This window comes from Camelus bactrianus, chromosome 6 (genome assembly GCF_048773025.1).
Source record: "Camelus bactrianus isolate YW-2024 breed Bactrian camel chromosome 6, ASM4877302v1, whole genome shotgun sequence".
Taxonomy (NCBI): domain Eukaryota; kingdom Metazoa; phylum Chordata; class Mammalia; order Artiodactyla; family Camelidae; genus Camelus; species Camelus bactrianus.
This window is the reverse complement of record NC_133544.1, coordinates 9,565,843-9,578,238: the sequence shown is the minus strand read 5'-3', so window position 1 is coordinate 9,578,238 and position 12,396 is coordinate 9,565,843. Positions and strand designations below refer to the sequence as shown.

General features: G+C 53.3%; 1 protein-coding gene and 1 long non-coding RNA gene across 4 annotated transcripts in view; one reads left to right on the top strand and one right to left on the bottom strand.

The window, feature by feature from the left end:
- The window catches only part of LOC141577876 (uncharacterized), a 62,927-nt gene extending 60,464 nt beyond the window's left edge, over positions 1-2,463 (top strand). For both annotated transcript variants that reach the window (XR_012507407.1, XR_012507406.1), the window contains one exon: positions 1,075-2,463. This is a non-coding gene — a long non-coding RNA (uncharacterized LOC141577876). The remainder of the gene's footprint in view (positions 1-1,074) is intronic.
- On the bottom strand, positions 2,245-12,375 carry LOC105079895 (alpha-1-antitrypsin). Of its 2 annotated transcripts, none has more exons than XM_010968737.3 (5): positions 12,275-12,375; positions 6,420-7,078; positions 4,708-4,978; positions 3,358-3,505; positions 2,245-2,516 (listed from the first exon to the last, which is right to left on the bottom strand). In XM_010968737.3, the coding sequence occupies exons 2-5, from the start codon at positions 7,072-7,074 to the stop codon at positions 2,325-2,327; spliced, it is 1,266 nt and encodes a 421-aa protein (XP_010967039.2). In that variant the 5' UTR covers positions 7,075-7,078; positions 12,275-12,375; the 3' UTR covers positions 2,245-2,324. The 2 variants fall into 2 exon arrangements, with proteins under 2 accessions (XP_010967039.2, XP_074221185.1); XM_074365084.1 differs by lacking the exon at positions 12,275-12,375 and adding an exon at positions 11,948-11,971.
- Between the last annotated feature and the right edge of the window lie 21 nt (positions 12,376-12,396).

Sequence of the window (12,396 nt, the reverse complement as noted above, 5' to 3'; positions counted from 1 at the left end):
TGAGGTTCGGAGGAACAAGTAGAGCCTCTGAAGCCAGCATCTGCCACTTACCAGCTCCGTGACCTTGAACAAGGCAACCAGCCTCTCTGAGCCTCAGTTTCTTCATCTGTAGAACATGGTGCGTGTAAGAGCAGAGCAGCTCCGCTCCCAACATCACAGGGCTGCTGTGAGGATTAAGTGAGAAAATACCTGAATGGCCCCTCCCAGGGGGCCAGGCTTAGAGAAGGAGCTCGTAGATGCAACCGACATAGTCCCTCACATTGGCGTCCTCCTCTGCTGGCCTTTAAAAGCTTTTTGAACACTCTGATGTGAACCTCACACCAACTCAAGGTAGATCTTAGAACCACGATGAGACTATTGAGGATCAGAGAGGTTTGGCAACTTCGCTAAAGTCACACAGCTGGAAAGTGGCAGAGTGTGAACTCGATCCAGGTCTTCAGACCCTTAGGTCCGGCATCATTCTAGGTGCTGGACAACGTTCGTGTCATTAATGGAATTTGTCGAAGTTGGGAGTCTCTAGGCAGAGAAAACTCAAGAGGATATGAGATGTATATGGCAAACAGCCCAACCTTTCTCCATTATGTTAAATTATGTGAAATTGCACTGATGTGGCCATTTGGACCTAAATGGTGTAAACTGGATATGACTCAACTTAGTTCTTTAGGCGTACATTCATCCCAGTGAGAGGCTGGATGGTGACTGCTAGATTTGTGTGGGATGGGGCAGCCTGCCACAGAGCAGACACATTCTCACTAGTGTTCAGGGCGCTGGGTCCTTCCGGCTGGGGCTCCAGCCTGGCCTCTCACTGCAGTAGCCCTCCAGCAGGGCTTGGAGGATGGAAGGAGTCACACGGCCCTTTCTGAAAAGGGCTGCTCCCGGGACAGCCTCTGGCTGTGGCACAGGAGCTGTGGTTTCCTCCAAAGACCGCAGGGAGGGCCGCGGGGCGGCCAGAAGACAGGTTGAAATGCGGCCCCGGCAGGGCTTAGCCAAGGGAGGGCAGGCGGGGCGCTGGGAGTGGATGGTCTGCTGGACTTCCACTCCTATGACTAAGGAATCCTTCTAACAACTTTTCAGAACCATCCAGGGCACCTTGACCACATGATTAGGGAAGACAAGAGGGCATAAGGTAAGTGGCCTTGAGGGTCTGACATCCTGGATGAGTTGGAACAGGTGATACAGGCTGAGACCCCAAAATCTTCTCTTCATCGAGGGGACGAGACCTGCTCCTAGGAGTTGTAGGTTTGAGGGTCCTGGGGCAGAGACGGAGTGACAAAGACAGAAGTATGTGTCCCCAGGCCAGCCCCTTTGGAAAGGGTCCCAGAATAAACAGTCAGAGCTGTGGAGCCAACTGGGGCCCACCAAGGCCCTGCGACCCCTAAATTTCCAGCCCTTAGGCGTCCACCTGCTCCTCTTTGGAAGGTAAAGTTCATTCCTTTCTGATCCTAGCAGGAGTAACTGCCCTGGGTAATGTCTAAACACACAATGAAACACTCCTGACCAACTGGTCTGCTTCAACCCCATGTCTCCATCTTAGAGCCAACCAAAATCTGTTCCAGAGCTGATCACACAAGCCCTGTGTTTGCCAGCCCCTTCCCCATAAAAGGCCCTGCACATGCACCCCAGCGCTCACACGGGCACCTCTCGTCTGTGTGGCCCACCGTAGCAGCATGTCTCTTAACCTTTCCTTTGTCTTTGGTAAATGACCTGTGAGCAACCAGGACCCAAGCTTGGCACAGGCGACAAGGTGGGGCGAGAGGGGACCTGGTCTCCCCCTCCTGCTGCTGGAGACGTGGCAGCTCAATGTCCCCGTCTGAGCTGAAGGCTCTGAGAGCAGCTGGCAGCCCTGTGTATGTGTGTGGCGGAGGGGGGGGAGAGTCTCAGGGGGCAGGGAGCGCAGTGAGCACTGCAGGGGGCGGTGCTTAGCAGGAGGACTTGCTGGACACATGATGAAGGTGGGGGCTGCGGGCTGGATTCTAAGCCTGTGCGATTTCCCCTTGGGGATTCCCAGAGGAGACTGGAGAGCCCGGCACGTTTCCGTAAAGATGGGGGAAGAGTCAGTAAGTGGTGGGTTACAGCCCACATTTCACCCTGGCCTGGCCCAGGACTGGGCGGTGTAAATGCTAATAGGCACTAACGCAGTGGACACAGGAAAGACTGCCGTGGTCCAGGTTCCACACACATCCCGGGGATGTAAAGGGAGACTCAGACACAAGAGGATGAGAGATCTGCACGCCACACTTCAGCTGGGGCTGGGTCAGTCATTCTTTAATGCCATGGGGGGAGGGTACTGGCTTGGGAGGGGAGGGCTGAACCCAGAGAGGCAGTTATTTCTGGGTGGGATTCACCACCTTCCCCACGAAGAGAGGAGCCTTGGTGGTGTTATCATGGATGATGGCGATGAAGGGCCTGTTGTAGCTGACATCTGGGGGCAGCGACATGGGGATGGCCTCCAGAATAGTGGCTCCTGCAGCTTCTGTTCCTTTCTCATCGATAGTCAGCACGGCCTTGTGCACTGCCTGCAAAGGAAAGAGCCCAGGAGTCCGATCTGAGTAGAAACAGGCTGCCTGGCCCTCACCCAGGCCAGGGAGCAGGGCCTGGAGAGGAGATCCTGGCCCACTCATGCCTCTCTCCCCATCTGGCCTATCTTTCCCTAGCCCTGTCCTCCCCTCCGAGCAAGGGACACAAAGGCATCCTCCTCAAGGCCTCTGTCTGAGCCCACACTGCACCCCTACCTCTTCCCCCATCACCCTCCTCAGCGTCCCCGGGAAGCAACCCACCACCTCGGGAGGTAGATTTTCTTGCATTTTGTCCCCTTGGCTCATCTCTTGTTTATAGCACCACATTTTAAGCTCCTTGGGGACCAGGACTTTGATGGGGACTTCACAGCACCCCAGCCCCACCCAGGCACTCCAGGTCACAGCCAGGCATTGAATTGCAGTTGCTCCTTTGGGCACCTTTAAGTGTCCTGAGTAAATGGCATCCTTAGTTGAAATCGCTCCGTAACTCAGACTCGGTCATTTGCCAATAACTCCTAGTGTCACAGATGCAGGTTAACAGTCCTTTGCAGTCCCTGAGCCCTGAGCCTCTCTCTGCAAATAGGGGTTTACTGGGACACAAAGAGAGGAAGACCGCAGCCAAGGATGAGGCAGAGGGTGAGTGACACAAACTCAGAGGAGGGCGTGAGGCCACCTCTTCCCCCCATCATCTGACCACATTCCAGTCCTGGTGGAGCAATGGTGTTCCTCAGGGACCTCAGTCTGCAGGTGTGTTTGTGACCCTCCATCCCTTCCTCAGCCTCCTCCCTGAGCTGCAGCCCCCGTGCACATTCTGGCTTGCAGATGTCAGGGGCACACTCACCTTGGACAGCTTCAAGGGCACTTCCTCAGCGATCCCGGAGAGGTCAGCCCCATTGCTAAAGACCTTGGTGATGCCCAGTTTGCCCAGGAGAGTCTGCAGATTGTAGGTTCCAGAAATGGACAGTTTGGGAAAACGTAAATTGGCAGAACTGTCAAAATGATTAGAAAACAAAAGACTGTCACGGAATTGAAATGTTTCCCTTTCCGGTTGTCCCTCCCTCTTGGCACCCCGTCCCCCTGCTCATGCGAGCAGGCGAAGTCAGCCTTGGTTTATTCCGCTTTCAGTCCTCCACATCCAGGGTCAGAGAGTGTTAGAATCACAGGGATCGTCTTGTCCTGCAAAGCCTCTCTAATGTCTCCTCCTCTGAGAAGGCCTCTGGGAGGATCCAGGGTGTCCTCCAGGAGGACCATGCACACTACTTCCCTCCAGGGTTTGGCCACCACACCCCCCCCAGACTGGGACTCCTCCGGGGCCAGGATCCCAGGGATCCGTGGGGCGTGGTGGCAGGTCCTTAGTGGCATCAGTTCAGTGAACGATGAGTGGGTGCGCGGGGCTGGGAGCTCAGCTCTCGTTTTCCATGGGGACAAAGCGTGGCCCCGACAGGGTCTGCTGTGTGTGCTGACTGGCACTCAGGCCTCATTTGACCCGGTCTGGACCCAGCGCCACTTTGTTCTCTGCTCTCAACTCAGCCACCGGGAACATGGGCACGGAACTGGGGTCAGGGGGAAGTATGAGAACTTCTATTTGCTTTTTGCCCTTATACTTCTCTGTATTTTCATTTTTGTTTTATGGTGGACGTGATAAAGTAGTTCACCTGGACGTGGGCAGATTTACGAACACAGAGATGTGCATTAACATGGGACGCATGACGGGGGTGTGGTCAAACCACAGCCATCTAGTGACAGAGGAACCCCATCACGTCCTGGACTTTCCCACTCTGGGTCTTTGCTTTTCCCGCCTCTCTGAGCAGGTTTCCCCCCAACTTGCTGTGGACTTTGTATCCTGTAACTCCACACTCAACTGCCACCTTTGCCAGGAAGCCCACCTCTTCCTTCTGGATTCGTCCATGACACGTATTGGCGTTGCTTACCCTCACTGGGCACTGGTCCCCAGGAAGGGGCAGTGTCCACGGTGGGAGGAAGTCCTCAAGGTCAGGACTTTTGCTTCCTCGGCCCTGGGCACTGTCCCTCTTATGGAGCTGGGCTGGTGCTACCCGGACGATGCTGCCCTCTGTTGGGAACACTGCGTCTTGCACAGCAGCTGTGGCCGTGGGACGTGGATCCACCCCCTCACCCTCTGGCTGGACCCGATGTGGCAGCTTCCCGGGCACCCTCCGGTTTGGGAAGTCACCTTGGGTATCTCTTTTCCAGGAACTTGGAGAGGATTTCCTTGGTGAGCGTGTCCTCCAGGTGCTGGAGTTTCCCCTCGTCGGGCAGGATGAAGAAGGCGGTGGCATTGCCCACGTAGTCCATCAGCAGCACCCAGCTGGCGAGCGTGTCGCAGTAGTGGAGGTCGAACATGCCCAGGCGGCTCATCATGGGCACCTTCACCGTGGTCTCCGCGTCCACGTGGAAGTCCTCCTCTGTGGTGCGCTCCGCATCGAAGGGCTTCTCCCATTTGCCTGGAGGGAAGGGGTGGCAGACATCAGCCAGGGATGGGAGAAGGTTTAATAAAAGTCGTAGAACAAAGGAGCCCTGAGCCTCTTGGCCAGACACTTGTCTCCGAGCCTCAGTTTCACTACCTATAAAATGGGGCTCAAATGAATGATCAGTCTACAGAAAGGACTTTTGGGAGGGTCGTTGAAGACCAGAGTAGGATTCAGAATTTCTATAATGTGGAGGCTGAGGGTGCCAATCTGTCTGTGCAGAGTAAGGATCTCGAGTTGTATTTCACACTTACTTACTTGGGGGTAGCTTGGGAAATTCTAAAGGAAAATTATTGGCACCAGTCATACACGGCACCTCCTTGTCTGAGTCTCCCTGATCCTTGGTGATTGGCGGGGCTTGTTATTCAGGGAATCCACTCTTGTTCCTGCTCTAATGGCTTTTGCCTGGACCAACACGAGAAATGCAGATGCCCAGGCAGGGCGCCCTCTGCTCCAACTGGAGAAGGTCACCATCCTGCTGAGTCAGAGTGGGAGGCTGCCTCAGGGATCTCAGGGCCCAGGTTTCCCATTTGATGGGAGGAGGAGACTGAGGCTGGGGAGGGGACGAGACCCACCTGAAGTCCCACCGCAGAGCTGGGACCGGGCAGGTGCTGACCCCGGCCTCGGCGCTCTCCGCCACACTGTTCTCCCTCGAGAACAATGAGCTGACAGTGTGAAGGAGGCAGCCCCTGGCCTAGATATTCACCTTCCCTCCCCCAGGCCATCTCCGTGGACCTATTGAACTCCTTAGAATGGGGCCCAAGGTTTCTGACATACTCATCACTCAGAGGGAGGAAGGCAGGCAGAGGTTGCAGTTTAGTTGAGCACCTGCTGTGTGAGCATATAGTCCTATGACCTTTGTGAGTTGTTTACTCCTTCCAGAAACCTGCCGACAAGGGTCTTATGATGTCCATATTACAGACGGGAAACTAGAACCTCGAAGAGGTAAAATGACGTGTCCATAGACAAACAGCCAATAAGCGGTAGAGAAAGCATTCGAATATTGGTCTTTCTAACTCCAAATCGATCACTATTTCCTCCTCACTAGAGCTGTCAGATGTGTGTTCTGTGAAATCCTGTTCCCTTCCCTTTGTACACTCTGCCAAAATTGATCTTTCTGGCTCTCTATTTTGGGAGACATTGCATATTATACATCACTTGCTGGTAGGAGGTGCAATACACACTAGGACACTTAAGGCTCTGAAAAGTCCTGCAGAGACGATAAAGATTTGACTATTCTGTCTACAGTTCCATAACCTTATTGGACCACGGAAAGTTCTATTGATCGTGTGTAGAGAACTGAACAGATGCATGGCTGTATCCCATGCTGCCCTGCCAGGAAGGTTAAGAACTGAGTGTTTGAGAATCTTTTGGGTATTTCTGTGGGAACAAGCTCAGGCTGGTTGTGCAACCTTACCTTTAAAGAATATGTAATTCACCAGAGCAAAAACAGTGTCTTTGTCAAGATCCTGTACCAAATCCACAATTTTCCCTTGGGTTCCCTTCTCTACATAATCGTTGATCTGTTTCTTGGCCGCTTCAGTGTCCATGAAGTTGATGGAGAATGCTTCGGAGTGGTACAATTTCTTGATATCTTCCAAAAACTTGCTCACTAGCTTTGTGGTCTCGTTGATGAACAGACCGTTGCCAGTGGTCAGTTGCAGCTGGTTGTCTGGCTGGTTGAGGGTGTGGAGGAGATGCTGGAAGCCTTCGTGGATCTCAGCCTCTGTTATCTCAGTGAGGTTGAAATCTAGGCCGTTCAGGATCTCGGTGTGAGTGTCACCCTTGGCCCCCAGGGAGAGCATTGCAAAGGCTATAGCGATGCTCACTGGGGAGAAGAAGATGTTGGTGGTGGTGGATCCGCTGGCCACCTGGCGGTACAAGCTGAAGGCGAAGTCGGCCAGGTTGGGGGCAATCTTGTGGCAGGCTGCTTCCATGTGGTGCTCACGATCCTGATTGGGTGCATCTGTCTCCTGGACAGCGTGTCCCTGGAGACCCTCAGCCAGGGAGATGGGGACCAGGCAGCACAGGCCTGCCAAAAGGAGGAGGCCCCGCGTGGTGGAGGATGCCATTGTCCTGCAAGAGAGAGAAGGGGGCCACGCCCCAGTCAGGCCACTCAATGAGTTCCTCAGCCACTGATCGACAATCATGGGAAAGCAACTACAATTTATTGAGCATCCACTATGTGCCAGGCCTGTGCCATGAACTGTCCTCCTTCGTCATCCCTGAAACACTCAGAACCCTGGCAAAGACACTACAGCGCTCACCAGGTGCCAAGTGCCGTGCTAAGCACTTTCCGGCCCTGTTGCGCCACACTCTGCTAACAGGCCTAGGAGGTAGGTCCTATGACCCTCACGGCTTTACAGGTGAGGAGACCAGAGCCCCTAGAGGTACAGCCACTTGTCCCAGGTTACAGAGCAGCACAGTGGCAGGACCAGAATCGCCTGCCCGGGAGTCTGGGTCTGGGGTCCACGCGCTGGACGGCTCCGCTAACGGCTGCAATGACCCCGAGGTGTAAGGGCCACAGCCCCTATTTTACAAAAGAGGAACCTGAGGCACAGGAAGGGCAATGTACGTGCTCACGATCACCCAGGAAGTGGGCCAGACCTGGCTCAGGGGTGACTGGACCTGGAACAGCCCTCGGAGGGCCTCCACTGAACCCTGTTATTTAGCGGACAGAGAGGCTGCTGCCCAGAGTGGGAAGGGTCTTGCCCAGTGACACACAGCCAGGACACAGAGAGCCGCGGGGAAACCCCGCTGAGGGGCTGGACCCACTCCCCACTCACAGTGAGCCTCAGCCCCTTGTAGATTTTCCTGAGCTAGGGTCTGTGGTCTCCCCGTATTAATGGGCTGAGTTCTCAGCAGTGAGCTCAGCTGCCCATCCTGATTGCCACCTGTGTCCCAGCTCTGCGCCCACCGTGGACGTGGGTGTTAGAGGTACTGGTCCCTCCAGTAAAGTGGGGTTTGTGTGTGCGCATGTGAGAAGGTGGGTAAGAGTTGCTAAAGCATCTCTTTTCTTTTCAGACGTGCCTGTGTTCTAATCCGGGTCTCAGCCGCCGTCAGCGCTGTGACCTAGGCCAAGTCATTTAGTCTGTCTAGTCCTCATTTTGTCACATACAGAAAGTGAGGTTGTTGGGAGAATTTAATGAAATAAGGATGGACACGAAAAACCTGCATTGAAGGCATCTGAGAGAGCACATTACAGAGGGGGAGGCTGGTAGTGTTGCAAACTAGAAGCCTTCAGACAACGGCCGGGGAGGGAGAGGAGTCCTGTGGCTGGGGGTGGGGGCGATAGTCGGGAGTGGCAAGGCCTGTGGCTGAACCAGCAAGATCGGTCTCTGTCTAGTGATGTTCAAGGTCAGTGTCACCCACAGCAACACAGGGCCGGCTCTGCCCCACTGAGCTCCCTCTACTCCAGAGAGGCCCCGGCCTTGGGCCACCGGGCTGAGACGGCCTACATACAAGGAGCTCTCTTCCCAGATGGGGAACCAGGGATCCGAGCAGAGGAGCGTGTGTGTCTGCTGTTAGCTGTTAGTCGCGTGACTAAAAGCATCATTTTAATAAAACACAAAGGCCAAGGAGCCCTTGAACTTGGCATATGAAAACCTGAAGGGAAGAAGTTGGAAATAAGAAATGCTGAGTTTCAGACTCACAGACATAGAAAACAAACTTGTCATTACCAATGGGGAGAGGGAGTTTGCAGATACTAACTGCGATATATAAAATAGATAAACAACAAGGTCCTACTGTGTAGCACAGGGAACTGTGTTCAATATCTTATAACAGACTATAATGAAAAAGAATATGAAAAAGAGTATATATATATGTGTGTGTGTGTATATATATATATATATATATATATATATATATATAATGTATGTATAACTGAATCACTATGCTGTGATTAACAGAAATTAACACAACATTGTAAACTGACTCTAATTCAATAAAAAAAAAAGAAAAAAAATGCTGGGCTTCATCTACCCCCTTGGATTTTTAAAAGTTTCTTTCCAATAAAACAACAAGACAAAGTACAAAACTAGTTTCTTTCCATCACCTTTTTTCTGGCCTTCATGCCTCTAAATAATCCAAGTAGAGCAGACTACACATTACATAATACCTGTCTGGATTTTTCTTAAACTAGCCAATGGTTTTAGAGCTGAAGATGGGGCCAAAATTAGTTCTGTATATTTCCATCTCCCTTGGGTTTCTCTTTACTTCCTTACTGGATTTTGGTGCGGTCCTCCATGGTTTATGGAAATTCCCCACTTTGCAGGGCTCAGAGATCATGAGGGATTTGGGCCTCGGCAGGGTGGGGATACTAGATGTGCTGAGTGGTCTCCTGGCTGGAGGCTGTGGCTTCTGGCCCTGGCAGGACCATGTCTCTCGACCTGGCTTTGGGCAAGCATCTTCTTGTCCTGGGCCTTGCTCTCCCCAGCTGTGTAAATGGAGGTAGGGAAAGACCTAAATGAGGTCTTTGTGTACTAACACTGGACTCTTGATTAGCTGGGTATCCGAGTTTGGTGGAACAAAATGGGCTGAGACTTCCCTTGGGTGAGGGGTGAAGGGGTGAGTTGCCCTCCCACTGAGAGGGCTGCTGGTGTGGGGCCCGAGTGAAGAGGGGCTACAGCTTGCATGAGGACATGTTTCCCTGACCCCCCCAACCCCAGTTCATCTGCCTGGAGGTCACGTCACCTCCTCTGGTTTCCTTCTTTTACCATAAATGGTCTGAGGCCAGGAGCAGGTTAGTCCTTGCCAGGGCCACACCGGGAGTCAGGGACAAAGCTGGCTGGACCAAGCCTAGGCTTTCCCACCACCAGACAGGGACCATATGTCCTCAGATCTTAGATGCTGAATGTCAGAATTGGACCCCCAGGGACTCGGCTGTTAGCCTTGAGCCATGTTGGCTTTGTTTTGCTTCCCAGCCTGTTCCTTCAGGGGCCCAAGGCTTTTGCTCCCTCCTCGCCCTTCTACCAAAGGCAGGACCCTGCACCCCTCAAGTTCTAGTGCAGGGGAGCCAGCCGGAGATGAGGAATAAATGGTGAAGCGCCCAGAGTTTTGGCCCAAACTTGAAGCCAAAAGAGTGCAGATGTCACAGGGACATTTCCAGAGTCAGGGCAGGTAGGGGAGAGCGACGGGGACCATGTCTTTGCCTAATCTCACGCCACTGCCCCCTTGGACACAAAATGAGCCATGAAGAGCGACCCAGTGGGGTCCAGGAAAATAACTGTGCTGTAAGGTCACAACCTGCTGCAACCTGGCCCTAAATGAGCCCAGGTTGGACCCAGCCCCGCCGCTTATGGGCAAGTGGCATTGGGCAAGAGACTTCACTTCTTTGAGCCCCGGATTCCTGTCAAGTGGGGAAAAGAATCTCTGGTGGGCAGATATGAGCAATCAACAAGGTGATGGCGGGGCGGACATCTCCTGGATGTGGAAGCCCTCCCCATACCTGCGCACAGGTAGGGTTTGGGTGTGAGAACTGGCAGATTCCTTCTCTGCCAGTTGCCAAACTGCCTGGGACCAGAGAGGGGAATCCCTGCTCAGCAAAGAATAGCCTCTGAGTTTGAAAAATGTTCAGTCCTCGTCTCCAAGTCTTGATTTATCACCTATTAGCTGCCACACCCGATTCCTAGCAAACATTAGCATCAGTGTCCCCATCGTCATCCTCACACTTAGGAAACAGCAGGACACAGACATACACCGTCTCATCTAATCTCTCAAAGCCTGCCCTATGAGGTGGGAATGATTATTAGCCCCACTTCATAGATAGAGAAATTGAGGCCTACAGAGGTTAAGTAACTTACTGAAACCCACAGAGCTGGTTGCTTATAGAAGTGGATTTAATCCTTGGCATTTTGATTCCTGAGCCTGACATTTAACCCTTCTTTGTATACAAAGCTGAAGTAAGAGGCCTTGAAACAGAAAATCTCAGAAGTGGCCCGGCCAAATGAAGAGGGGGAGCATCAGTTTGTGGCTAAGATCAGAAGCTTTGAGGCAGGCTACTCAAGTTCAATTTGCTATCAGCTGTGTGACCTTGGACAAGTTACTTAACCTCTCTGAACCTCAGTTTCCCAGAGATGATAAAAGTGTACTTCTTCATGGAGCTCTTATGCAAATGAAATAGGCACTGAGTGCCATGAAATGCCTGGCACACCATCTGCTCGCAGGAGGCATCACTGTTACTGATACTGGGGCTCTTTCAGAGCACTCTCGGGGAGTCTGGTTGCCTTGGCCTCAGTCATCTTTATAGGCCCCACCTCCAAAAACCAATGATGGAAAAGTCCTATCCTTCCTAAACTCCAGAGATTAAGGCAGGTAGGGGTAGGGGTAGGGTAGGGGCAGGAGGGCATAGGTTATCTGTGCTTTGCCCAAAAGGACAGAGAAGTTAAGCAACTGTCCAGGGTTGCCCAGCATCAGAAGGCCCTCCAGGCCAGCCCAGGCTTCCCAGTCTCCACCTGGTGCCTGAGATCCCAGAAATGTGATCAGGAATGTGGGTTCCAGAGCTAGGCGGCCTGAGTTTGAATCCTGGATGGTGTGAAATTTGGGACAAGTGCTGAACCTCCCTGTCCCCGACTTCCTCATCTGTAAAATGGGAAGAGCGCGGTAGCCACTTCAGAAGGTTGCTGTGAGGCTTAAATAGAAGCTGCCTGGCCAGCATGAGGGCTCAGGAACACCCCGAGGATGGTGGCCCTCTCTGGCTTCCCATTGTCCACTGTGGATGGAGGTGCCAGAGGCCCACTGTGTACAGGGGGGCCCACTTTGGCACCTCCAGGCTGAGACCTGGCCTGATGCTGTTTTGGGCATACCTGCAGAGGATGGAGGCCTCCTAAGCCACTGAGACTCTGGGCTTCTGGTCCGGCCAGGTCCCTGCGTCAGCCTGGGCTCCTCACTGGCCCTCTCTGAGCCGTACCTTTCTCATCAGTAGAAGTGGAAAAAGATTCATACCTGAGCAGCAGCCGGGGTGGTGAAGTCTACAGGATACGACCCACAGGAAAGACTCAGGAGCTGTGTCAGCAGAAACAGGCTCCTTCCTGGGTCCCAGGACACCAGAGCCAGCCCCCAACTTCCACTCCCGCTTACAGAGGGCCAGTTTAGTCACCAGTAGGTACTGGGGAGGTCCTAGACAGCCTTAGGGGAAAGGACCCTCCAGGGCTGCTGTTACTATGACAACAGGAGGCCCAGCCCCAGCCCACTCCAACCCCTCTGCATCCCAGGCAGCGCAGGGACCCACAGGCCTCTGGGGAGGCGCTCGCCAGTGGAAGGCATACTTACGATTCACTGTCCCAGGTTGGGGCTGGTGACCAAGGCTGAGGAGACAGAGCCTTGTCCTCACCTGTATTTAAGCAGTGGATCCAGAGGTACGATGGGGGAGGCTGCTGGTGAATATTAACCAA

Coding starts and splice junctions, on each gene's coding strand:
- LOC105079895 (XM_010968737.3), bottom strand. CDS start 7,074: ATGGCATCCTCCACCACGCGGGGCCTCCTCCTTTTGGCAGGCCTGTGC. Junction 4,979..6,419: donor GAATTACATATTCTTTAAAG/GTAAGGTTGCAC, acceptor CCTTCCCTCCAG/GCAAATGGGAGAAGCCCTTC. Junction 3,506..4,707: donor CTGGAAAAGAGATACCCAAG/GTGACTTCCCAA, acceptor TCATTTTGACAG/TTCTGCCAATTTACGTTTTC.